Here is a 27,786-nt window from a genome sequence, read left to right on the forward strand (position 1 = left end):
TTTCGCGGTTTTCGCCCCTTTGTGTCTGTCTCCAGGAGCCAATGCTTGGTGCTCGTCCTGGTCGTTTTCGTGGCTATTCCTTTCTCCCCCCCCCCAGCCATTGCTGGGGCTTCTAATTCTTCTGCTCTCTTGATTCGGGCTGATGTTCCCTTTGTTCCTTTACTTTTTCCTTCGCCTCTCCATTTTTCTGCTGCTCGTATCTTTGTGGGGAAATGGTACACAGTTTGTTCCATTTATCTCCCCCCGAGTGTCCCGCTCTCTCTTCCTGATTTGAAACACCTCCTAGACTCCTTGCCGTAGCCTGTGCTCCTGCTGGGTGACTTCAATTGTCGTCATTCTCTTTGGGGTGACGTTCTGACGAATACCCGGGGTCGCCTCCTTGAGCCGTTTCTCCTCTCTTCTTCCCTGTCTCCTCTGAATTCTGGTGAGCCCACTCATTTGGACTCTCGGACTCGCACCCTTTCTTGTCTTGATCTTTCTCTCTGCTCTTCTTCTCTTTACTTAGATTTCACGTGGCAGGTTCTTGATGACCTCCATGGAAGTGATCATTTCCCCATCCTTGTTTCCTTTTTCTCTTTTCGCCCTTCCCTCTCTTTCCCTAGGTGGCAGTTTGCTAAGGCAGACTGGACCCTATTTACCCTCAGTGCTGCTCTCTCTGACCTCTCCCTTCTGCCTCTCTCCCGCGCTCTCCTCCTTTTTCATGACACTGTCTTCAACGCTGCCCTCCGCTCTATTCCTCGCTCTTCCTCTCGGGGTCCACGGAAGTGCGTTCCCTGGTGGAATGCGGACTGTGCTCGGGCTGTCCGCTGTAAGCGTGCAGCCTGGAAGAGGCACCGCCGTAGGCAGACGACCGATTCTTTTCTTTTCTTTCGGAAAGCGAGTGCGGTGGCCCGTAGGACCATCCGTACGGCTAAACGTGAATGTTGGGCATCTTATGTCTAAACAATTACGTCCGAGACCCCTCTGGCCCAGATCTGGAAGCGTATCCGCAAGATAGCGGGTAAGTTCGTTCCCGATGTTTCACCGGTCCTTCACCTCCATGATACTCTTGTGGCGGACCCGTTGCAGGTCGCTTCCGAACTGGGTTCCCACTTTTCTTCTGTTAGCTCTGGTCTTCATCTTCCCCAATCTTTCCTTCTTCGTAAACCTGTCCTTGAGTCTCGTCCTTTAGATTTCTGCACTCATCTTCAGCTTCCCTATAATGATCCCTTCTCTCTCTCTGAACTTCGTTCTGCCCTGGCCCTCTGCGGTTCTACGGCGGCGGGCTCCGATGGTATTCATTATGAGATGCTTCGCCATCTCCCTCCGAGCACGTCTCAGTATTTACTGAGTCTGTATAATCGGATCTGGGAGTCGTCGTCAGTCCCAGAGGACTGGCTCGAAGCCGTTGTCCTCCCTGTTCGCAAACCGGGGTTTCTGGGTACTTCCCCTAAGGACTTTCGCCCTATTGCTCTCACAAGTTGTGTCTGCAAACTCTTTGAACGTATGGTTAACGTTCGTCTGATGTGGTTCCTGGAACACCATCACCTCCTCTCTCCTTCTCAATTTGGTTTCCGCAAGTGCCGCAGCACGACTGATGTCCTGGTGAACTTGGAGGTCTATATTCGTACTGCTTTTGCTGCGAAGACCTCCGTTGTTGCCGTTGTTACGAACCCGGATCCAGCGTCTGAGCACGGAGTAGTAAACGACCGCGCCATCTGTGGGTCAGCTCCCGAAACCCCCGCCAAACGCCGACGACACCTGGTGAGGATGCCGTGTATCAGCTACGAGGGCCAGTTTCCAGTCCCGTTCAGCACTCTACACCGCCGCCACTGACCTCTGGTGAGGTGGTGCTCCGACGACAGCGCCATCTATGGACTGGATACGTCAGGTGTTTGTGCCCGAGCCCGTAAGTGAGGTGTTTTAGTGTCCCAGTTATTGATGCAACCCGTTCTCGCAAATTCGTAAAGTCAGTATTGACTTATTAACTACGTGCATAGGTGATATACTAAACATAATAGATACCCCTAAAAAGATTCATAGAAAACACCTACCTTACCTAACCTTGTTAGTATCTTAAGATAAGCATCTTATTGCTTCTTAATTACAATTATTACTTAACCTATACCTATTATAGGTTAGGTAATAATTGTAATTACGAAGCAATAAGATGCTTATCTTAAGATACTAACAAGGTTAGGTAAGGTCGGTGTTTTCTATGAATCTTTTTAAGGGTATCTATTATGTTAAGTATGTCACCTATGCACATATTTAATAAGTCAATATTGACTTATTAAATTTGCGAGAACGGGTTGATTGATGACGTGTCTGCTTACAGAGCCGACCTGGGACCGCTGTGTTGAAGGTTGAGTCAGTCTACCCGAGGCAGCCAGTCTCCATACTTTAAACGTTGCTGCAGCTGTTGTGAAGTCGTCCCCCCGGAAGAACACTGTGGTGTGTTAGCCTGCCAGTGGAGTGGCAGTAAAAGGATTTACCCGGGACCGACTGTTGGAGACGATCATCCACTGGGGTACTGAAGACAGGAGAGTGACTTGTGTTGTCACACGAGGCTCCTGTCTAGGGCGTTCCCTTTTTATCGTTCGTGGAGTGGCCGTACCAGCCTTGTTGGCTCAGAACCTGCCAGCAGACCAGCTGGACGTGTGGTTGACGGCCTCCACGGCGGTGCCCCCAGTGGACCCGTGTTTTGGCTGACCTGTGGCCCGGGTAGGCTCGGCATTCTCAGAGGACACGTCTTGAGGCCACGAAGAAAGCACCGCGGACTCAGCACCTAGCTTCTTGATCCAGAGTCTTCAGCAGAAGACTAATTTGTGAATAATCCCCTTGTCTAGTGTTAATACCCCTCCCCCTCGTGCACTCATTAATTTTATATATTTAAACGGTGATGGTAATAATTATAATATTAAGTTCTTAACTTTCTTTCCCTACTCCCTTTAAGTTACTTGCGTCACGGATCTCATCCCTTGATAGCCACTACTGGCTTGGGAACGGATACATTATATCTTCCTCTAACAACATCAGAGTAAGGACCCCATTGCGTCCCGAGAGGGCCGTAACAGCCGTCTTTTTTGACCTAGAAAAGGCTTACGACACCACTTGGCGTTATCATATCCTATCTCAACTTCATTCTTTTGGCCTTCGTGGTCATCTCCCTCTCTTTCTCCGCAGCTTCCTCTCTCGTCGTTTCTTTCGGGTGCGCCTTGGTACCGCTCTCTCTCTCCCTCTTTTCAGCAATACGAAGGTGTGCCCCAGGGTAGTGTTCTGAGCACTACTCTTTTTCTGGTTGCCCTCATTGGTCTTCTTTCCTCTCTTCCTTCTGGTGTCTTCTCCGCACTCTATGTCGATGATCTTACCCTTTGTTGTCAGGGTGATGATTCGCCTCTCCTTCAACGCCGGCTTCAACTTGCGATTGATGCCGTGTCGTCTTGGGCCACAGGTCATGGCTTCAAGTTCTCTACTTCTAAGACTTGTGCCATGACTTTTACGCGGAAACGGGTTGTTCTTCATCCCTCTTTGTCACTTTATGGTCATCCCCTTGAATACAAAGATTCCGCGAAGCTTTTGGGGTTATTCCTTGACACTCGTTTGTCTTGGTCTCCCCATATCTCTTACCTCCGTGTTGAGTGCTCTAAGGCCCTTACCCTCCTTCGGGTCTTGTCCCATACTTCTTGGGGGGCAGATAGGCGCACTCTCCTTGCTTTACATTCCTCTCTCGTCCTGTCTAAGCTCGATTATGGTTGCCCTGCTTACTCGTCTGCTTCTCCTTCTACTCTTCGCCGTCTTGATGCTTTGCACCATACTGGGTTGCGCCTCAGTTCTGGTGCCTTTCGTTCGACTCCCATCCTTAGCTTGTATGTTGACACTGGCTTCCTGTCTCTCCAGGACCGCCGTGATCGCTACTGTCTTCGCTATCTTGCGCGGTCCTTGCAACATCCTTCCTCTCGCCTCTGTCGTGCTTTAACTTTTACCCCTCCTGCGGTTCCTGTTCCTCTTCACTACCTCCCTCTTTCTGTCCGGTTATCTCGCCTACAGGATTCTCTCTCCGTTCGTATTTCTGATGTTTCTCCTCGTGTTGTTCCTTCTTTGCTCCCGTGGAGGGTCCCTCTTCCGCGGTTTTGTACTTCCTTGACCCGTGTCACTAAAGCTTTTACCCCTCCTACGGTTCTAAAACGCCTTTTCCTCGAGCACTTTTCTTCTCACTCCCGCTCCGTTTCTGTCTTCACCGATGGGTCTAAGTCAGCGGACGGTGTTGGCTACTCTGTTGTTTTTCCTGATCGCACTTATATGTGTCGCTTGCCTCCGGAGACTAGCATCTTTACAGCGGAACTTTATGCTATTCTCTATGCTCTTCGTCTCCTGCTTTCTCGTTGTCAGTCTTCCTTTGTGGTTGTTGTTGACTCTCGTAGTGCCCTCATGGCTCTCGGGTCCTTTAATCCGGTTCATCCAGTAGTTGTCGAGATCCAGCATTGGCTGTTTCTCGTTCACAGTAAATTTAAGTCGGTTGAGTTTTGTTGGGTTCCCAGCCATATTGGTGTGTCTTTAAATGAGCGTGCGGATGCTGCCGCTAAGGAAGCTGTCCGCTCTTGTCCCATCTCTCGTAAAGGCATTCCGTATTCCGACTTTTACCCGGTTATCCATTCCTCAGTCCTTACCCGTTGGCAGGCTTCTTGGTTGTCTGTTACTGGTAACAAGCTACGTACTCTTAAATGTTGTGTTTCCTCGTGGCCGTCCTCCTTCCACCGTAACCAGCGGTGGGAAACAGCTCTGGCGAGGTTGCGTATTGGCCATACTCGCTTAACCCATGGTCACTTGATGGAGTGCCGCCCTGCTCCTTATTGTCCTAGTTGCATTGTCCCTCTTTCGGTCGTGCATGTCCTTCTTGAATGTCCTGACTTCCAGGACGAGCGTGTGTCTTGCTTTCCGACCGCCCCTCGCGGTCACCTGTCCCTCGATAGAATTCTTGGTGACTCGGATACTTTTGATATCGTTCGCCTCATGCGTTTTTGTTCTCGTATTGGCATCCTTGGTGATATTTAGCGCCCTCTGATTATTTTGCGTATTTGATGGTGCTACATAGCCTTCCCGGTTTGGTGCCTTCTTTTGATAATTACTTACTTGTCGTTTGTAGTGAATCTTTCTGCCCTTATCCTTAATTTCATAACCTATTCCTTTACTGTTGTTTTTCTCCTGATGTGGCTATGCAGCAATTTAGGCAGAGTCTTTGAATTGCCTGCGATGTCATTTTCTTATTGTCTTTCTGCCTCTCTTCTCATCAAGACATATTCATTCCTGGCATTCTGGTATCTTTCTCTGCTCTCCAGTGTCCTATTATTCCTATAGTTTCTCCATGCTCTTTTACTTTGCTGCTTAGCTAGCCTACATCTCTGATTAAACCATGGGTTTCTCATCTTCATTTCACTGTTTTCCTTTTGGACTGGGTCAAACTCGTTTGCTGCGGCCTTGCACTTTTGCGTGATGTAGTCCATCATATCTTGGGCCGTCTTTTCCCTGAGCTCTGTTTCCCATGCTATATCTGTTAGGAATTTTCTTATCTCCTCATAGTTTCCCTTTCGGTATGCTAACCTTTTGGTTTCGGTATCCGTCCTCGAGTTCAATAGCCCTTCTTCAATCAGGTACTCAAACACCAATACACTGTGGTCGCTCATTCCTAGTGGGGCCTCAAAACCGAATTCTCTTATGTCAGAGTCGTTCAGGGTGAAGACCAGGTCGAGTCCCGCTGGTTCGTCATTTCCTCTCATCCTTGTGGGTTCTCTGACATGCTAGGTTAAGAAGTTCCTAGTCACCACCTCCTCCAGTAGTTTGGCTCTCCACGTATCCTCGCCTCCATGCGGTTCCTTGTTCTCTCAATCAATCCTGCCGTGATTGAAGTCCCCCATGATGAGCAGGTGGGATCTATTTCTACCGGCGCAGAGGCTGCCCTCTCAATCATAGTGTTAACTGCCATGTTGTTGTTTTCGTACTCTTGACTGGGTCTTCTGTCATTTGGTGGAGGGTTATATATTACTGCTACTACTATCCTTGGACCTCTCATTGTCATGGGGCCTGCTATGTAGTCTCTGAAACCCTCACAGCCCGGGATATCCATCTCCTTAAAACTCCATTCCTTTCTCATGAGTAGGGCCACTCCGCCTCCTCCCCTACCTTCCCTCTCTTTCCTAATTACTGTGTACTCCTGGGGAAACACTGCATTCGTTATGATTCCAGAGAGTTTTGTTTCAGTGAGTCTGATTACATCTGGGTTCACTTCTTGTGCTCTTTCCCTTAGTTCACTTGCCTTGCTTGTGATCCCATCTACGTTCGAGTACATTGCCCTGAAACTGACTCTCTTCTGCTTCTCCTCTGGGGGGGAACTGTGGGGTCTGGGGTGAGCGGGAGCTGGGAGGATCTGGTACGGGGAGCCTGGTGGAGGAGGATGGGCTTGGGGGGGTGGGGGGAGGGGGAGCGGGTGATGGGGGGAGGGGGAGGGTAGGGGGAATGGGTGAGGGGGGGAGGGTTGGGTGGGTGGGTGAGAGGGAGAGGGTTGGGGAGGTAAAAGGGGGAGGGTTGGGGGGGGGTGAGAGGAGGAGGTTTGGGGGAATGGGGGAGAAAGGGGGGTTTGGAAGGGGGCAGTAAAGTGGGGAGGGCTTGGGGGGCGTGGGGGGAAAGAGAAGGCTGAGGTGGTTGAGGAAGAGGGGAGGGTTTTGGGGAGTGGTGGGGAGGGGAAGGGTTAGGTGGGGTTGGGGAGAGTGGGGGGCTTAGGGGGACGGGGGAGAATGGAGGGCTTGTGGGTGGGAGAGACAGAAGGGCATGTGGGAGAAGGGAGGGCTTGGGGGATGGGGGAGAAGGGAGGAGCTGGGGGGGAGGGGGAGTGGGAGGAGGAGGGTGAGTGGGAGGAGAGGGGTGTGTGGGGGGAGTGCTTAGTGGGGGGCTGACAGGGGTTGGGGCAGGTAGGGTGTCTGTTGGGTAGAATGTGGGGGTGGTACCGTGTGTGTGTATCACGAAAATAAACACGTGATTAAAAATGTGACGGTGTCAGACCACGGAGGAAAATTGAAACAGGAATTTCCTTAAGTACTTTCGTATATTAATACATCTTCAGAATGAGTCTGAAGATGTATTATATATATATAATTAGGCCCGATTTGTCTAATAAGCCAAGTTTTCATGAATTAATTGTTTTTCGACTACCTAACCTACCTAGGTACGACATATATATATATATATATATATATATATATATATATATATATATATATATATATATATATATATATATATATATATATATATATATATATATATATATATAATATATGTCGTACCTAGTAGCCAGAACTCACTTCTGAGCCTACTATGCAAGGCCCGATTTGCCTAATAAGCCAAGTTTTCATGAATTAATTGCTTTTCGACTACCTAACCTACCTAACCTAACCTAACCTAACCTAACTTTTTCGGCTACCTAACCTAACCTAACCTATAAAGATAGGTTAGGTAGGGTTGGTTAGGTTCGGTCATATATCTACGTTAATTTTAACTCCAATAAAAAAAAATTCACCTCTTACATAATGAAATGGGTTGCTTTATCATTTCATAAGAAAAAAATTAGAGAAAATATATTATTTCATGAAAACTTGGCTTACTAGGCAAATCGGGCCTTGCATTGTAGGCTGAAAAGTGAGTTCTGGCTACTAGGTACGACACATATATATATATATATATATATATATATATATATATATATATATATATATATATATATATATATATATATATATATATATATAATATATATATATATATATATATATATATATATATATATATTTTTTTTTTAAACGATATGGAAGGGAGTACCACCTCTAGCTGGAAGAAGGGGGACCCATAGCCTCGGAGGAAACCACGCATAACGCATTAGAGGGAATGTTTAGATCCCCTCCACTACGGTTTCTGTGTGCTTTTCTCCTACCACCCCCTTCCTTTTTTATTTTTTGTGCTTTATTATACATTTGATGGTTACAAGATATACATGGGTTGATACAAAAATAATAATGCAAAAAGGTGCTTAAAGGTTATGGATCTCTTGAAAAACACAACAATGGGAAACATTGATGAATGTCACAGACGGGTTCAATCATTGTTGCAAGTCAAACACTTCTTTGAATTCCTCTGAAGTTGGACTAGTGCCCAAGACGCAACAGGCATTTCCCCTCTGAATCACAACACTGAGGCGCTGGAACAAGAAACTTTTTGCTCTCTGGTCTTCTGTAGCGCTGATCAATTTGTCCCCCAATTCCTTCAGGAATTTCAATGCACATTTTCCCCACGAACCGAGGGTCTCCGAGCCGATCGGAACAAAGCTGTAGCAGTGTGCTAGACCTCTGTATTTAATAATTTTCTGCGATTCCCTGAAAGAAGCAGCACCACCGCTTTCACGTGTGCTGTAGTGGAGGTAGGTACTGGCCAGTGTGGCAGCGCACGTGTAGTCCCATACCACTTGCTTACCATCCTTCCAAGGTAGCAAGGTGACCCCATCAGGGCGCTTCTGAGGGTCGTTAGGTCTGGATAAGTGTAGTTCTCTTTGTGCCGGGCAGCGGGCTGTGGCGAGGCTCCTCTGATGATGTCGTTGACTTCTTCATGTCTTGCAATTTTACCCTGTGATTTACGACATACCAGACCATGACACCATATTGGTCTGCCATCGCAGTTCCGCAGATGCACCTATGTTCGGTGAGGATGGGGGCGGCAAGGCGAAGGGCAACTCCAATGCAGCGAAGGGCAAACTCCAATATATATATTTATATATATATATATATATATATATATATATATATATATATATATATATATATATATATATGTATATATATATATATATATATATATATATATATATATAATATATAATATATATATATATATATATATTATATATTATATATATATATATATATATATATATATATATATATATATAATATATATATATATATATATATATATATATATATATATATATATATATATATAATATTAAATATGACCGAAAAAGTAAGATTAATAATTCTAACACGAATTTTCTCAATCTTTCGTACATTTCTTTTCACTGTTGGAGGTAATTCAAAAATCAATTCTCCAAAATTCATTTTTATTTCAAGTCTGACGCGACACTTGAGCGCGTTTCGTAAAACTTATTACATTTTCAAAGACTTTACACATGCACAACTGAATAGAACTTACATATCTCCGATTTGTTTATATCTACATTTGAGTGAGGTGAATGGGGTGAGGTGGTATTTAATAGGGTATTAATTTCATCAACACAAGACAGAACACGAAACAATGGGTATTTGAAATGGAAGTGATTGTTGAAAGCCTATTGGTCCATATTTCTTGATGCTTCTATATTGGAGCGGAGACTTGAGGTGGGTAGAATATAGTTGTGCATTAATTGGCTGTTGATTGCTGGTGTTGACTTCTTAATGTGCAGTGCCTCGCAAACGTCAAGCCGTCTGCTATCGCTGTATCTATCGATGATTTCTGTGTTGTTTACTAGGATTTCTCTGGCGATGGTTTTGGTTGTGGGAAGAGATTATATGTTCCTTAATGGAGCCCTGTTGCTTATGCATCGTTAAACGCCTAGAAAGAGATGTTGTTGTCTTGCCTATATACTGGGTTTTTTGGAGCTTACAGTCCCCAAGTGGGCATTTGAAGGCATAGACGACGTTGGTCTCTTTTAAAGCGTTCTGCTTTGTGTCTGGAGAGTTTCTCATGAGTAGGCTGGCCGTATTTTCATATTTAATAATATATGTCTACAGGAAAGACTGCTACCAAAATATATATATATATATAACTGAAAACTCACACCCCAGAAGTGACTCGAACCCATACTCCCAGAAGCAACGCAACTGGTATGTACAAGACGCCTTAATCCACTTGACCATCACGACCGGACAAAATGAGGTGATAGCCGAGGCTATTTGAACCACCCCACCGCCGGCACTCGGATAGTAATCTTGGGCATAGCATTTTACCAAATCACCTCATTCTTTGGGGCACACGTGAGGAACACAAATGCGAACAAGCCTGAATGGTCGAAATGGTTTTGTCCGGTCGTGATGGTCAAGTGGATTAAGGCGTCTTGTACATACCAGTTGCGTTGCTTCTGGGAGTATGGGTTCGAGTCACTTCTGGGGTGTGAGTTTTCAGTTGCATATTGTCCTGGCGACCATTCAGGCTTGTTCGCATATATATATATATATATATATATATATATATATATATATATATATATATATATATATATATATATATATTAGTATATTTTGGTAGCAGTCTTTCCTGTAGACATATATTATTAAATATGACCGAAAAAGTTAGATTAATAATTCTAACACGAATTTTCTCAATCTTTCGTACATTACGCTTCACTGTTGGAGGTAAATCAAAAATCAATTCTCCAAAATTCATTTTTATTTCTAGTCTGATGCGACACGGGCGCGTTTCGTAAAACTTATTACATTTTCAAAGACTTTAGTACACAACTGAATAGAACTTACGTATCTCCGATTTTATATCTACATTTCAGTGAGGTGGAAGGGGTGATGTGGCATTAACACAAGACAGAACAAAATGTGGTATTAATAGGGTATTAATTTCATCAACACAAGACAGAACAAGGGTATTAATAGGGTATTAATTTCATCAACACAAGACAGAACACGAAACAATGGATATTGAATAGAAGTGTTTGTAGAAAGCCTATTGGTCCATATTTCTTGATGCTTCTATATTGGAGCGGAGTCTTGAGGTGGGTAGAATATAGTTGTGCAATAATTGGCTGTTGATTGCTGGTGTTGACTTCTTGATGTGTAGTGCCTCGCAAACGTCAAGCCGCCTGCTATCGCTGTATCTATCGATGATTTCTGTGTTGTTTACTAGGATTTCTCTGGCGATGGTTTGGTTGTGGGAAGAGATTATATGTTCCTTAATGGAGCCCTGTTGCTTATGCATCGTTAAACGCCTAGAAAGAGATGTTGTTGTCTTGCCTATATACTGGGTTTTTTGGAGCTTACAGTCCCCAAGTGGGCATTTGAAGGCATAGACGACGTTAGTCTCTTTTAAAGCGTTCTGTTTTGTGTCTGGAGAGTTTCTCATGAGTAGGCTGGCCGTTTTTCTGGTTTTATAGTAAATCTTCAGTTGTATCCTCTGATTTTTGTCTGTAGGGATAACGTTTCTATTAACAATATCTTTCAGGACCCTTTCCTGCGTTTTATGAGCTGTGGAAAAGAAGTTCCTGTAAAATAGTCTAATAGGGGGTATAGGTGATGTGTTAGTTGTCTCTTCAGAGGTTGCATGGCTTTTCACTTTCCTTCTTATGATGTCATCGACATTAATATTTAAATAAATAGAGTCAAGCCCCAAATGTCCCTCATTATGGTCCTGATCGAACCGGATAAACATAAATTATAATTATAAATAATTAGTAATAACTAATCACCGTGTGATGTAGTCTAGACTAACCATTTTAATAAATTGTGTCTACCAACAGCGTAACACATAGGTTAGCCTAAGTCACACCAATTCATTGCTACTTATACCTTATGTATAAGGTAGCACTCGTGGGACACAGTTAATTGCCCACAACACTTAGGCCTACACTTCATGCTGAAGTAAGAATCTTTAGGTCACCAAGAGCAACAGCTCATAACATGTATATTAATCACTAACACCAATTATGTGTTAACCATTTGGGCTATACAAATATTTCAATATATGACTGTCAGCAGACTGTCCATTATAGCCTGAATTCATGTCATAATTACTGATTCACTCAAGTCAGTGGATCATTAACATTTTAGGATCCAGTATACTAATATAAATTGCTGATCCCATACTAATTAATCATCACTAACCCTGATAACATTTTATTCCACAATTAGGAGTACATTCAGGAGTTAGATATTATTTACGGCAGTAGAATACTTGCCAAACACAATTAATTCTCTTGTGTTCATTTAATTTCTTATACACATAATTCTACCAGTGTATATATTATATAAACTATAAAATCCAAAGACCCAAAAATACAGCACAATTATTTACACATTACTGCACCACAATATAATCTTTGCCAACCTTTATTAGGTAGCAATTTAGGCTGTGATTGTGCTGAATTTGGCACAAACATAGACTAAATAAATTTGTAGTTTCTTAAGTAGAAATTCTCACGATTAGGCTTGAGCTAGTTAGTGATATATATATTATTCATCTTTGTGCTGACCCTATCAAGGGTGGGATTAACCATTTATTGTGTAATTATATTTTATTGCATATTTCTATGTACATCTTTGAGTGTTACTGTAAGTCCACTACCCATCCGAGGCTGATTTTGAAGAGCTAAGCTGAGGAACACCTGTAGTAAGACCAAGTACCTCTCAAATCTTAGTTGCTTATTATTAGGTAGGTAGCTAACCTCTAAATGAGGTAAATTACAATCAGCCTCAAGAAAATATCATGCTGTCAATAATTATACCTGCTCTACATCAAGGAGCAGACACCATAGCTGTACAAGTAGCTATATAAGCCCTATAAGGCTCAAATTTACCACAAGAATGACTCCTCTAGAAAGGAATGCAAGATTCTTGAGAATTCTTCAAGTTCGCCTAGGAGAACTGCTTATCAGATGTGTCAACTGTATAGAAACTAACCCAGTCGACGTCTACAGACTAGCAAGTTCCATAAGGAACGCTAACCAAAATTATGACTCTTTAAAGACTGTAATCGAGTCTCATAGGAATTTACTCCAGGTCGGTCATACTGACTCAGACAAATTACGTCTGACAGAATCTGATCTTGTTGTCTATGAACGTAGCGTTCAAAACAGGTTAGACCAATATAAAAGGGTGCTTGCGAGACAAGATATTCTCGAGTGGATAGAACAGATCATTAATAGACCTACACCCGAGCAAGCATCCAGCTCAGATGAAATACTTGAGCTACCTCAAGATGAGGAGAATCCTCTAATCAATGCTGATCACTATACAGGATCAACAACTGAAGTTCAACCTTCATTTTCTAACCTCTCATCTAATACAACTTCACGTGATGATTTGTTTACAGAGTCTGATCAATTTTCAGACAGCTCTTCTCAATGTTCCCTGGATTCTACAAGTTCAATACATGAGGCTACTGAATTAACTAGCTTATCTCAAGAACCCAGAGAAACAAGTGAAGCTGCAATAATCAGTGAATCTGAACCAAAAAATGATAAAGCTAATGCTGCAGCAGCAGTCGAAGCTGTAATTAAAGCTGAGGCTAAGCAAGAAGCCTTAAGCAACACAAGTAATGGTCACAATTGCTCACACCAGCCTTCTAAAGTAAGTGCTAACAATGAGAAGACTATTATAAACCTTGTACACCAATTATTAGATTTATCTTCACCAGATCAATCAGTTGACTCTTTACAAGCCTTTAGTTTCCAGCTTGAGTCACTGTTAAATTCCTTCAGTAAAGAGGTGGATCACCCAACTGCTGAGTGGATGACAAAAATTGTCGTCCAAAGAAAATTGTCTGGTAACACACTTAATAAGTTATATGTATACCAGAATGGTAATACCCTGTCAATGCAGGATATATTTGCAGGTTTGCGCAATGTAAGTAATAATACAGCAAACCAGGCACTTAATGCTTCATCTGAATGCACTAAAACTGTACCCACATCAGTTTCCGTATCTGAAACTCCTATAGTGACACTGTCACTAGGTAATAAGGGTGCTAATAATCAATGTAATAACAATAAATCAAACACTGATTCATCAGTAAGGCCTAAGAGCCCCACAGGTGCTCCTAAGAGACCTAATAGTCCAAAGAGCACTCCCAATAACTCCATAGGTGCTCCTAAGAGACCTAATAGTCCAAAGAGCACTCCCAAGAGCCTAGTAATGGCTCCCCAGAGTACACCAAGTACTCACAAGAGAATAAATAACAAGCAAATGCAAGCAGCAAAACCATCACAACCTACAAGTACTGTTTTACCTAAACCAGTAACCCCTAAACGAGCTGTAGGATGGGGAATGTGCTTGTTTTGAAATCAAAAACATTCTCTGTACAAATTTACTAATTACCCTAATAGATACACAAGAGTCAGACGACTCAAACAGTTACACAAATGTACTAGGTGTCTCAAATCACATAATGTTAATAGCTGTGGAACCCCACTGAACACCTGCAATAGGTGTAGAAGGGGCAGGCATCATTCTGCACTGTGCAAATTAGTTAGGACAAATTATGTCAATCCTAGAATAGGAGGTAGAGAATCTACAACAGTACAGTGCTGCAAGGTGCGAGATGTGTACAGTGTAACTTCACAAGCATCTCAAGTGGATGCTGCTTTGCCTACTGCCCAACTTCAAGTAAAGAACAGAGGAGCCAAGATCACCACTCGTGGACTATTTGATCAAGGTTCCCAGAGAACTTTCATAACTCAGAAAGCAGCAGAGGCACTCAATTTACAACCAATCAGACAGGTAAAATTAAACTTGTCAGGGTTCATGATAAAACGAGGAACCCATGAATACTCAGTAGTTCAACCGTTTGTACGACTAGGTAGTCATGCCAAGGCTGTCCAAGCCATTGTTGTAGATCAAATACCTTTAGACTTAAATATTAAGGGTCTGGGGTACACAGACCACTTCCTGCAGGAACGTGAAATTAATTTGGCTGACAACAAGTTAACGTCTGACCGCCTTAACAATGTAGATGTACTAGTAGGAGCAGACTACTATTACCAGTTCATAACTGGACATGTTAAACGATTGGGAATGAATATGCTCCAATCTTCAGGTGGCTACTTACTTACAGGTAAAGTTCTGAATGTGAACAAGCCTTAGCCTGCCAACAATAATAAATTAGTCAGCAGGAAATCAATTCTCTAGCAGCAATCTAAAAGGAGAAACACAGCTGAGTAATAAACTCAGATTGAGTGTAGTACAATTAGTATTCGCCGAGATGTTTCATAGCTCTCAGTGGAAAACCAGTGATCCGTACTCAAACAAGTACAAGTCACAGCGACCAAGCCATTGAATCCACTGCAGAACTAGAATTATTCTCGACAAGTAGTAATTGACCACACTCAGTCTTCCTAGGTAAATTATAATGTTAGGCTAGAGAATCTAGTACTCCATAGGTAATTAATAATATTAGGCTAGAGAATCTAGCACTCAATGCCACTGGCATTTCCTGAATTTAGTAATACTATGAAGTCATCAAGCAACTTCTGTAATTATAAATTCACTAGGACCACTGGTCCACAATACTTGCGCTTGAGGTTTGCCAAGAAAACCTTCTTAATACAATGTTTTCTGCACTAAGAGTTAGTGATAAATAATTGCATCAATTTTGTTTGAGTTGTTTTTCTTTCGTTTCTGCTTAATTATTGTAGAAACCCAGCACGAACAAACTTGCAAACTTACCAATACGTAAGTGAATCTACAGAGAACTAATAACCCGTGAAACGTTTAGGTTGGGAAAATGTTACAAACGATCTTGAATAGAATTAGTCGTAGCAGTAATTTAATTTCCAGCAATCTTATATTTCCCTTTGTTTAATGCATTATCGTTAAACATCAGCATTGTTAATTAACATGCTTCCTGAGCTGAATATAGCTCACCTTAGAATTAACGTAACAATTGAGTGCTTACTGTTCCCTATGCGAATACGAGCTCAATATTGCTCGCCATGACAATTGAACGCTTTGATGTTCCCCATGCCACGAGCACTGCTCGCCATGATAATTGAACGATGCAATACTGTACCTCGTTAATTCGAGCTCACTGTAGTTTTTCGAGCCCTGTTGACATGTTTAATGAGCTCAATATAGCTCCCCATGTTAACGAGCTCACTGTAGCTCACCCTGTCAACACTGTTGACGAGTTCAATATAACTCACCCTGTTAACTCTGTTAACGAGCTCACTGTAGCTCACCCTGTCAACATTGTTGACGAGTTCAATATAACTCAACCTGTTAATTCTGTTAACGAGCTCACCCTGTCAACACTGTTGACGAGTTCAATATACTACCTGTTAACTCTGTTAACGAGCTCACTGTAGCTCACCCTGTCAACACTGTTGACGAGTTCAATATAACTCACCTTGTTAACATGCTTACCAAGCTCAATATAGCTCCCCATGTTAACGAGATCACTGTAGCTCACCCTGTCAACACTGTTGAGGGCTCAATATAGCTCACCATGTTCACGAGTTCAATATAGCTCGACCTGTTAATGAGCTCAATACAGCTCCCAATGTTAATTCGAGTACATTTTTGCTCACAATTAGCTTAGTCCCTTACTTAGGTAGGTTAGAAATTTAAACCATTTATTTAGGTAGGTTTAGGGACTTTAGTTAGTGTCAACTGAGTACTAGCCTAATCTGTACTCACCATTAATTACAGTTGACTATACTTATAGAGACTGATTTAATAAACTCAATTTCATGTAAAGGTTGATTTCGTATTAACAAGTTTACCGTGTCAAGCCTATGAGCTGCACTTCAATTAGCTCATAAGTCAGAATGACTAGGCTACCAATCTCACTGTCGACTCAGAATCTTCCTTGATTTAATTAACAAACCTTTTCAGTTCTCTAATTTTCCACTATCTTAGCTAGTTAGCAAATTAGTTGTTCCATCAGTCAGAATGACTACTGCACGGCAGTGCACATTAAATTAAATTTCCTCATTCGATTTTGGGGTGATCGTGATGCTGCGTGATGTTATTGTCTAGTAACTCAATAGTTACAAGTCACAGTGACCCTAGACAGTGACCTTACTGTAGTGTCATAGTCTCCTTGATCTTAAATGTCCCAGTACTACTTTACTGTATAATAATGTAGAATACAACTTATACAATAGTGTTATCAGTTCTTGGGAACTTTTTATGAGTTTGCCAACGATTCAGCGACTACGTAATACACCATTACATGTCACTGCGACCCTAGTTGTTGAGTTTATTGTAAGCTTTAGAGAGTTCCTGATTACCGATAACTTAATCATTTAATGTTTCAATATTTAATACATGTTTCCACTAGAGCAGTTGTTCAACAATGCAAACGGGAACAACAAGCCTATTATAGCTCTAACTAAGAGCAAATAACTTCTCATCCAATTTAAGTAATCTTGATGATACTGTGTTGTGATGTAAAGTAACAAAACAGTTACAAGTCACAATGACCCAGAACATTCACATCACAGTAGATTCTCCGTTATTTGAATTGTATGATTTAATTCTTAATTGTTGTATAGGCTATAAATAACATTATTTGTCTAGAGTATCTTGAGAGTTTACAGACTTTGAGACTTAGTAACATACACATTACATGTCATAGCGACACCAGTCACAGAGTTTATTGTAAGCCTTCTTAGTTATTAGCTTTAGGTAATTCATAATAACATGTTCCATTTAACATGAAATCTGCAAGACTTAAGTTTCTTGTATGTCCTTGACAAATACGGGACATTCGTTATGTGTGTACTAACATACTAACATACTAATATTAATACCAACTTCGGGGTGGGTATGTCAGTACTCCACATTACACTGCGACCCGATAAATCTCCCCCCGGAGTTATGTTGGAAATTTCCAACACTAATACAACACTGTTGTATTATTATTAATTATTACTAAATATACTAATCACTGTAGTAACTAAAATTAACCAACCGTAGAGTTCACATGTACTAATAATTGTATCTGTACAATAACGCTAGAATTCTTATGTCACCAGACGCCAGTGTTGCGTCAGATTCCACCATAATAAACACATCTATATCCAGTGTGTCAGAGAATTGAGTTTGATTCTCTAAAAAACAACAGTGTTCTGTGTGATAATTATTTACCAATAACCTGACTCCCAAATAATGCCAAAAAGAGCGTTTCTAGTTACAACTGTTATCTGGTAATAAATTTAACGTCACGCGTGAATGCCATGGAGAGAATTAAATTCATCTCCATTGCTCGTTTACCATCGTAAAACGAGCAAATGATAATATTTAACTCCTCTGAATTATAAACCCGTCATTATCCAAGCATTTTAGTCGCAACTGCGAGAAATAATATTATTCGCAGTAAATAATTTGTGTAGCGAATGCGGGACGCGGAGCGAGGCAGGGAAGACGCCATTAATCGAGGAGACGCCACCGAGAGCGTGTGGAGGCGTCGACGAGAGAGGAAAGTCGCCACTGTGCGGTGTGAAGATTAGTTGCGGAATTGAGCAACTTGGCTGGTGTCAGCGTCATAGGATACATTGTGGTGAATCGTCAACGAGAATTAACTTGACATTCAGCCTGGAACCTGTTAATTTGTTCTGTGTAGTCCATCGTGACCGGCCAGAGAAGGGCGTCGACATCTAGGCCAGGCTAAACGCCACGTGTTCGCTATTACGACGCTAGAGCCTAGGACGCGAGCTTCGGCAAGCTTCAACTTACACAGTGCCCTATTAGCTAAGTACACTTATTTCCTTTTGATGCATCATTAGAGATAGTTTACAGCAGGGTAGCTTGTCGTCACGCCGAGCGACATAAATAAAACACATGTTAGTATAAATTTCCACTCTCCATTTCTAATTTCTTGAATATAGATATTTAGCAGCCTAATATGTTGCTACGTAATATATCTTGATTTACAGCTTGCGTGTGAAGAATTCCCCGAGCTGTTACTTTCCCGTGTTAATCATCTCCCAGTGTTCCATGATGAGTTCAGGAGATTCCGAGGATGATTCATGACTGATGTCTTGGAAAACGTCTTCAAGCTAAGACCCTTTTCCGAATTCCATTAATTAAATTATCTGTATTGAATTATTACTATTGATCACTGTTCACTGGATTTAACACGTGTTTATTATAATCATTAATTTCTGATATTCATAATCATGTTCCTATTGGTGACAAATTCTCTATTGGTTCTATAATTGGTCATAGGATTAAGTTATTACATAATGAACTGGTGTACGAACCACACTAGTTCCTAGACATATATGAAGTTCTAGCAATAACCCCCCAATGTAGGTGTTTGAGGCTTTGATTCAATTAAATTATATATACAGCCCATTAATTATTCAAGTGATTATATTTTCTTGTATTTATCCATAGTTACTGGTTCCTCTAGGAATTTCAAATGATCACATTTTATTAGTTTCCCTCTTTACTATAAAAGCGGGTGGTCCTTCGTAATTGATTTCATTACATTAATATTTAAATAAATAGAGTCAAGCCCCAAATGTCCCACACAAACCATACCACTATCAACTGCCCCAACTATGCTGGAATAAAATTATAGCAAATTTGTTAAACATGAACAGCCATTTGTAAAACCATGTTGTGGCTCATTTATTAATTAATGTTTTTCAAGATGAAGACAAATGGTATTTGCAAGTATCGATTCTAATAACTTTCCCACAATAGACGTAAGGCTAATTGGCCGATAGTTTGATGCAAGTGATCTATCTCCTTTTTTAAAAATAGGTACCACATTTGTAACCTTCCACGACTCTGGCACTCTGCCTGACTCTAATGATTTATTAAATAAGGCACACAATTGCTCGCAAAGCTCCTCTTTGCATTCTTTAAGCATCCTGGCAAACAGTTCATCCGGCCTTGGGGATTTGTTTGGTTTAAGTTTTACTATTTGTTTAATAAAATCACCCCTGGTAACTGTTAGACTATTCAACCTGTCCACGTCCCCACCTACATACACTTGTTTGGCTGAAGGTATAGAGTTAAGTTCTTCTTTAGTAAATACAGAGATAAAATATTTATTACAAATACTACTCATTTCTTCGTCATTATCCGTTATCTGACCTGTCTCGGATTTTAATAGTCCTATCCTTTCCCTAACCATTGTTCGATATAAATGGAAAAAAAAACTTTAGGATTTGCCTTTGCTTGGCCTGCTATACGAACTTCATAGTTTCTATTTGCTTTCCTTATCTCTTTTTTTAACATTTCTAACCAGTTGTGCAAATTCTTGTTCTAAACTGAATTCCCTATTCTTAATCCTTTTGTACCAAGCTCTGTTTCTACCTATAAGGTTTTTCAGATCTTTTGTTATCCATTTTGGGTCATTTGTATTTGATCTATTCAATTTGTAAGGTATACTATTTTCCTGTGCTTTGCTTAGAATATTTGTAAATTTGTTATATTTTGAATCCAAATCCAAATCCTTTACATCACACATCGCTGAGTTCACGTCTTGCTCCAAGACTGGCCCACCCCCTATGCCCAAGACTTTCCAATCTATTTGATCCAAACAATTTCTTAGGGTATTAAAATTAGCTTTACGAAAATCTGGAACTTCAACAGAATTTTCTCCCACGGATCTATTCAATTCTATGCTTAATCTGATTCCTTTGTGATCACTGTTCCCTAGTACACTCTTAATTTCGATGTCATTAATCTGTGTTTCCCTGTTAGTTAACACTAAATCTAAAATATTATTTTCCCACGTTGGATCCTTAATGTGTTTCATAAGAATGCAATCGTCAATTAATTCTATAAAATCTTCTGCTTCGGTATTCCCTGTTCTGTTAATCTACTTTATTACACTAAGATTAAAGTCACCCAAGACACAAATACTTTTAGACCTAGATGCTCTAGATATTTCATTCCATAGATCCTTTGCTTCCATTCTGCCTAAATTTGGTGGCCTATATATAACTCCCATTACAAAATTATTTGCTTTTTCGTTTAATTCTATCCAAATAGTTTCTGTGTGTGGCTCAGTTTTGATTCCCTCTTTGAGACTACATTTCAAATTGTCCCTAACATATATGGCTACTCCCTCTCCTCGTCTAATATATCTATCTGTGTGAAATAGTTTAAATCCATTTATCTGATATGCAGCTAATAGTTCTCTATTTTCTACATTCATCCACGTTTCGGTAAGTGCAATAATATATATTTTTTTTTCTGCAGAGATATAAGCATTTAATTCGTTTATTTTGTTTCATAGACTTCTACTCTTAGTGTAATATGCGCTAAGTGTATTGTTATTTTGAGGCCCTTCTCTTTCCCTGATCATTTTGCCAATTTCTTTCCTCCACAAACATATACTTTTATTACCTCCTTCCTCCATATCAATTCCCATACAACTATCTGCTAACAGTTTAAACCCAAACAAACGCCTCCAACCACTGGTTCCAACGAGTTCGCAACAACAACACCTCCAGCCCTCGATAGATGCACCCCATTCCGAGCATACATTTCGTTTCCTCCATAGAAGTGTTCCCAGTTATCTATGAAAGATATTGCATTTGATTTGCAAAATCTCTCCAGCCGGCAATTGACACCAAGGGCCCTCGACAACCATTCATTTCAAACTCCCTTTCTTGGAAGAATTCCACATATGATTGGGATTCCTCCCTTCCTCCTAACTAATTCTACGGTTGTTTTATACCTCTGAATCAGTTTCTCAGTCCTAACTCGATCAACATCATTTCCTCCTGTGTTTCCTCACCTGCAGTATGGTGAACTTGAGTTAAATGGTTATCAGTAGAAAAATTGGCAGGGTAATTCCTCCATCGTAACTGGTATTTTGGAGTATAGTTTAGTAGTTGCGCATAGTAACCTGGGTTGGATTTTGAGTTTTGTCGTGTGTTGCCTGTAGTATTTGTTGGGGCTAGATTATGCAATTATGTTTCAATATAGTGATCTGTGGCTTTACAGGTCTAGAAAGATTTAGACCTATTCATCAGCCCTGAAAATTTCATAGGTTGATGCCCCAGGGGTGAAATACATCTGCTGCAGACTCTACAAACAGTTACTTACGAGAAGTTAAGAGCTGTGGCAAGGTAGGACACCAGGTCTGTCGTGGGTCCTCTATACGTTAACATCCCTCCATCTTGGGTCCCAGCTTCCTTCTCGGCAACTATAACAGTCAGTGAGTTTATCTCCGTCGCCAGCTTCAAAGTCGGCCGCTGAAGAAATCTAACAACAGATAAAATAATACAAAGCTTAGTTTACTACAGTAATCCTGGAAAATCTAGGCCAATTACGAGTTCTAATTAAAACATTCATTTAGTAATTACTAATAAAAGCTACCTTCTTAATTTTATTAATATTATAAAATATGCTTAACAGCACATTGAAAAGATATTCCATGTAATTTTCTAACTGTCGGTTAATTAAATGCATAGCTTTATTAGTAAATCATATCAATATATGATTTATTCTTCCAACCCCCCGTTTGGGGGGGGGGGGAATCTTTAATTCTGAGTCTTAAAGAACCCAATTGGTTTTGACTTTTTCCCTGTGTCCCTGACGCCTGATGCCTGGGCGCCTGACAGCTGGGTGGACAGCACTTCGGATTCGTGGTCCTGAGGTTCCGGGTTCGATCCCCGGTGTAGGCGGAGACAAATAGGCAAAATGTTTCTTTCACCCTGATGCCCCTGTTACCTAGCAGTAAATAGGTACCTGGCAGTTAGACAGCTGCTACGGGCTGCTTCCTAGGGGGTGTGTAACAAAACGGAGGCCTGGTCGAGAACCGGGCCACGGGGACGCTAAACCGCGAAATCATCTCAAGGTAACCTCAAGATAACTTCCAGGTATCCTATTTGGAGTATATTAGGTCTAGTTTGTCTTTAGGAAGTTATTAAAGAATTTCCATAATTATTCCCAAGTAATTAAATTCCAATAGTTCCTACGTCATTAACGATTATTTATTACTGGACTCCGTCTTCCCTGGGAGGCAGTAATCCAGTCATACACCTGAAGTAGGGAAGATGTGGCAGTGTTTATTATTAAGGTATAACAGCAGATTGTCCCCATTGAGAAGAATACATATCTGCTTGATGGTGGTTCTGGGAGTTCTTCTACTCCACAAGCCCGGTCCGAGGTCAGACTTTACTTGTGACAGTTTGGTTTACTAGGCTGTTGCTTGGAACGGCCGTCAGGCCCACATATCCACCACAGCCCGGTTGGTCCGACCCCTCCTTGGAGAAAATTATCTAGTTTTATCTTGAAGATGTCCACGGTTGTTCCGGCAATATTTCCCATGCTCGCTGGGTGGATGTTGAACAACCATGGACCTCTAATTTTTATACAGTGTTTTGTGATTAGGCCTATGGCACCCCTGCTCTTCACTGGTTCTATTCTGCATTTTCTTCCATATCGTTCACTCCAGTATGTTGTTATTTAACTGGGTAGATTTGGGACCCGGCCCTCCAGTATTTTCCATGTGTATATTATTTGATATCTCTCTCGTCTCCTTTCAGGTGAGTACATTTGGAGAGCTTTGAGACGATCCCAATAATTTAGGTGCTTTATCGCGTCTATGTATGCCGTATATGTTCTCTGTATTCCCTCTATTTCAGCAATCTCTCCTGCTCTGAAGGGAAAAAAATGAGTACTGAGCAGCACTCAAGACGGGACAGTACAAGTAATTTGTACAGTACAACCATTGTGATGGTATCCCTTATTTGAAAGTTCTCGTAATCTATCTTATCATTTTTCTGGCTGACCCAATATTTGCTTGGTCATCAGACATCATTATTCCCAAATCTTTTACATGCTGTTTTCCTACTATGGGCACATTTGATTGTGTTTTGTACCCTGTATTATGTCTAAGGTCCTCATATTTAGGGTTCACATTTAGCAGAGTATTGTTCAGTACACTTTTGGGTCAAAGTGGGTCTGGCAAGCTGGCGTTAAGCTGGTGTTACAAAGTGAAGTGTTAATCGGGTGTTACAAGGGAAGTTTTTGCAAGGGAAGTTTACAAGTGAGTTTTTAAAGTCAGAATTACTCTTGGAGGTATGCTTGTAGGAAGTCCAATTATCTTGTTCTAATCCTGAATCCAGGACTGTCTTCTCAATAACGAGACACAGATGATATCTAGATTTATGACCCAGTCCTCCGCCTTGCCCTGGATATACAGTCTTATGAAACCCATAAATCCAATAATCTGGCGAGACCAATCTTTAGTAGCAAAAAGTATTTTGCTTCTGATGATTTAGTTCCAAGCGGACTAAGTTCCGTCTATATTAACTCTATACTCGATTTTCATTAATAAAGCTCTAATCATACTTAGGATAACGACAGAATACCAAGAGTCTCCTAATTTTCAGCGAGATTTTCGTGAAGTACGGTATCAGAGACTATAAAACAGAAAAGATAAGGAATTTACAAATATTTACCCTACTATGCATGCACTACTGCTCTCTCATCAAATATTTCACAGTTGTGGAAAAATTCTGTACAGGTATTAATAACAAACTCAACTTTTTAATGTTCACCAAAATATTGCTAATATTAAATCTAATTAATAAGACAATTAATCTTATGTGAAATGGAATCATTTATTAAGAAGTCATGCAATGACGAATGAAGATTTAGAAGGGGAACACATAGCTTTCCCGATATACATTTCTGTCACGTGACACTCAGTAGTATCCTTGGTGAGCCCAATACTATTACTTCAACTTTTCTTTTGGTCTTTGTTCTCTTGTTTTGATGTATTGTATTATAGTGAGGACCTTTTGATTATTCTACGGCACGACCGGTTGTAAATAATCTCCTAGATATTGAACCTTCTTTTGATAATTACTTACCTACAGCGCCTGGGCTTCGCCGGGACAGTACCGTACTCACCTTGAGAACTTGTCAGGGAAGAGCGGGAGGCTGGAGGTGAGAGCAAGGCCTCGGTGGGGCACCCATGAGGCCACCTTCAGCGCCTGGGCTTCCCTGGGAGTGTACGGCAGCTGTACATACATATCACACCTGTGCGGGGACGCATGTTGAGAGGCAGGACCAAAGAACCAAAGCCCAATCCTCGCAAGCACAACTAAATGAGTACAACTAGGTGAGTACATGTGTGTAGCACATAGTCATTAACCGATATGTTATTGATTCGGAAAATATTAGTAATAATGAAAAATAGTTCATTAGCCTAACCTTAACTGGGAAAACCTAATGCCATCATGCAGTTACGTACCTGAAACTATCAAGTGAGTCATGAATAATAAGCAGCATGGAGTTGGTCATGGAGAGCAGCCCATGGAGGACCTGCAGGTGGTGGAGGGGGAGGCGGGTGACGACCAGGAGCCTCGTCGAACACACCAGGAGGCGGCCCTTGAAGGACCACTGAGCGAAGGCGGTGAGGAAGGCGAGGTCGTCGCTCACCACCACCACCGTCACGCACCATGACACCTGCCGCACCTGTTGACGACAACATAGTAGATGTTATGCGTGCCGGAAATTTCCGACACCCCGATTACTAATCCCTGATATAATATGCTAAATTCGTTATGTCAGAAAACTAGCCATACCAACTGCATTAATATTCCAGTGAGGAAAGGTCTAGAAGCTCCTTGGAAAGCATGGAAAAGTATTGCGTCAGCCAACATTGACGATGTGACTATTATTTCTAACAAATACTTAATTCTTCCAGTCTACAATTTAATAATATTTTAAAAGTATTACATTATACTGGACTTAAGTAAAGCTCAGACAGAACTAAGTAACTTTCTCCCTAAGGCGAAATATACCCAACGTGACTAGTCGAGTCAATTGGAGATGAACTAGACACGTCATAAATTTCAAATATATTAAGTATAATTTACTTTCTTGGAAACTTGCAATCCAGCATTACAAACAGTAAAAAACTGTTTTATGTAATTGGAACTGATAAAATAATGCATAAAATAATGTCTTCCTGACCTCGCAGGAAGCGAGCAGAAAGGAGCAGAAATCAGTGTTGTGACTTTTAACGTGTCTAAGCCCAGGGGAGGAAGAGAAGCGATTGTTTATCTAGAACTGGCCTCGTGACGAAGCAAACTTAGCAGCCATGCTTATCTTTGACATCCGTGCAATTACAACATTCTGCAGCTGCTGCAACCTCCAATTATGAGTGTACCCTGTTTGCAGTTTTTCTAATATCTAGCCTTTTCATATTAATTGGCCTTTTAATAGTGCAATAAATAGATGACTGGTTATAGTAAAAGCAATCCCCAAAATCATGGTGAACCTCTTATAATTAAAAAACTAATACTACTGACTGTGATATATCTGTAATAGGTAATATTTGCAGTAATTACGTTGTAAATTTTTGACAGAACTGTGGAGATCATTTGGGACCCAGACGACATCAACTAGTCGACACATATGGGACAGCCGCCATAAGCCACGCGCTGCTTACCTGTCTAATTAACTCGATGCCCATTTGTACTCACGTTGAGTACAAATACTTCTAGATAGATAAGTCCATTTGAGTATTTAAAATAATATCAGTTTAGTTAATTAAGCAGTATTACGATTTTCCTATCAATCGAGAATTATTGATGGATAAGCTACCACTGAATACCCCCTCCCCTTCCGGCCCGTTGGCGTCGTGAGGGGGCTTGGTGGACGGCTGCCGGAGTGTGATGCTCCGTTGGGCAGTCCTCTGTCCTTTTCTGGCCTTGCACTCCTGCTGCTGTCTTCTCCAATTGTGCCGGATCGCTTTTCCTTTTCCTTATGTTTCGTTTTTCTCCCCCCTCTTCTCCTATCTGCTTGTCGTTTCCTGCCGGCCTTTTGCTTGTTTTGGATTCTTTCTTTGGACTTCTTCTATTTTGACGCCCGGGTGCTTGAGGAGGCATACTCTTGCACCCGTAGAACTGTAGTACCCGACGTCTCGAGCGAGGGGGAACCTTTTATTGTCAATCCCCCTTTCGTCGCTGAACCCGATCTCGACGGACTGACGGTTCTTAAGGTGGCGTTTGTGGGGCGTATACTCACGACGCACCCCTAGGGGGCCCCGGCATGATCAGCGATAGCTTCAAGTTGGGTGTCCTGCCTCTAATTGTGGCTCCATGGTGGGTATGGGGGCACATTCGTGGATGAATTTGTCACTTTTCGTCTCTATGTCGTTGAATGTTTCCGTTGTACCCTCTCAGGCTCGTGGGGTGGGCGACCAAGCCCCCGAGTCGGCCTGTATTGGAAGACCAGGCTCTGTAGCTCCCGCTGCGTTGGGCCCCGACCTTGCTCCTCCTTTGACCGTCCTGACTTCTTCCCCCAGCTCCCCTCCCTCCTCTGAGGTTGGGTCGAGCCTCCAGCCCCCGGTGGTGACCACTTCGTCCCCTGGTGTGGCTAAGTCTTTCGTTGTGACTACTGCGCCTTTTAACCCCTCTCTCTCTAGGGGTTCTCAACGCCGTTCGCGCCCCAACCGCACTCGCTCGATTCCTTCCCGTGCTGATGCGTATCAGGCCTTGTTTGGTCCTGCTTCATGGGCCAAATATTTTGATCTCCTCCCTCTTGATTCTGCGCCTCCTGACGATTTCTCCCTCCATCGGCATCTTGTAGATTCCGTGGATGCGTGTGTTACTTTCAACCCCACTCGTCTCGGTACACGTGTCGTTGCTGCTCCTTCTCAGGATGCGGCTTCCCGCTTGGCTGCCTTATCTTGCCTTGGCGAGATCCCTGTTCGGGTCTCCAAGAACGTTCAGATGAATTCCAGTGTTGGCACTATTCTCCTCCCACCCCATATTGCAACCGGTGTTCGGAATCTGCAGGATTGCCACGATGATATTCGGCATATCCTTGATGCCCAAGGCCATTCTGTCCTCCAGGTTGACTCGTTTACTCGTCCCCCTCGTGGTCGTCACCGTCAACCCCTTCGCGTTGTGAAGATCACCTTTGATGGTAGGACCCTTCCATCCTCTGTCATTCTTGCTGGTGCTAGGTGCTCTGTCCAGGAGTATATTCCTTCTCCTCGACTTTGTAATAAGTGCTGGAGGTTTGGGCATGGTGCCCTCTGCTGCTCTGGGAC

At 41.9% G+C, this 27,786-nt stretch overlaps 1 protein-coding gene across 1 annotated transcript in view; it reads right to left on the minus strand.

Annotated features, from left to right (window-relative positions):
* Nucleotides 1–25,211, minus strand: part of LOC123765604 (probable glutamate receptor) — a gene marked incomplete at its 5' end in the record, with an annotated part of 131,960 nt that extends 106,749 nt beyond the window's left edge. Inside the window, 3 exons of the mRNA XM_045754280.2 lie at nucleotides 21,816–21,974; nucleotides 24,633–24,761; nucleotides 24,976–25,211. Of these exons, the coding sequence (XP_045610236.2) occupies nucleotides 21,816–21,974; nucleotides 24,633–24,761; nucleotides 24,976–25,211 (524 nt within the window). The remainder of the gene's footprint in view (nucleotides 1–21,815; nucleotides 21,975–24,632; nucleotides 24,762–24,975) is intronic.
* Between the last annotated feature and the right edge of the window lie 2,575 nt (nucleotides 25,212–27,786).

The sequence above is a fragment of the Procambarus clarkii genome, chromosome 30 (genome assembly GCF_040958095.1).
Source record: "Procambarus clarkii isolate CNS0578487 chromosome 30, FALCON_Pclarkii_2.0, whole genome shotgun sequence".
Taxonomy (NCBI): Eukaryota; Metazoa; Arthropoda; class Malacostraca; order Decapoda; family Cambaridae; genus Procambarus; species Procambarus clarkii.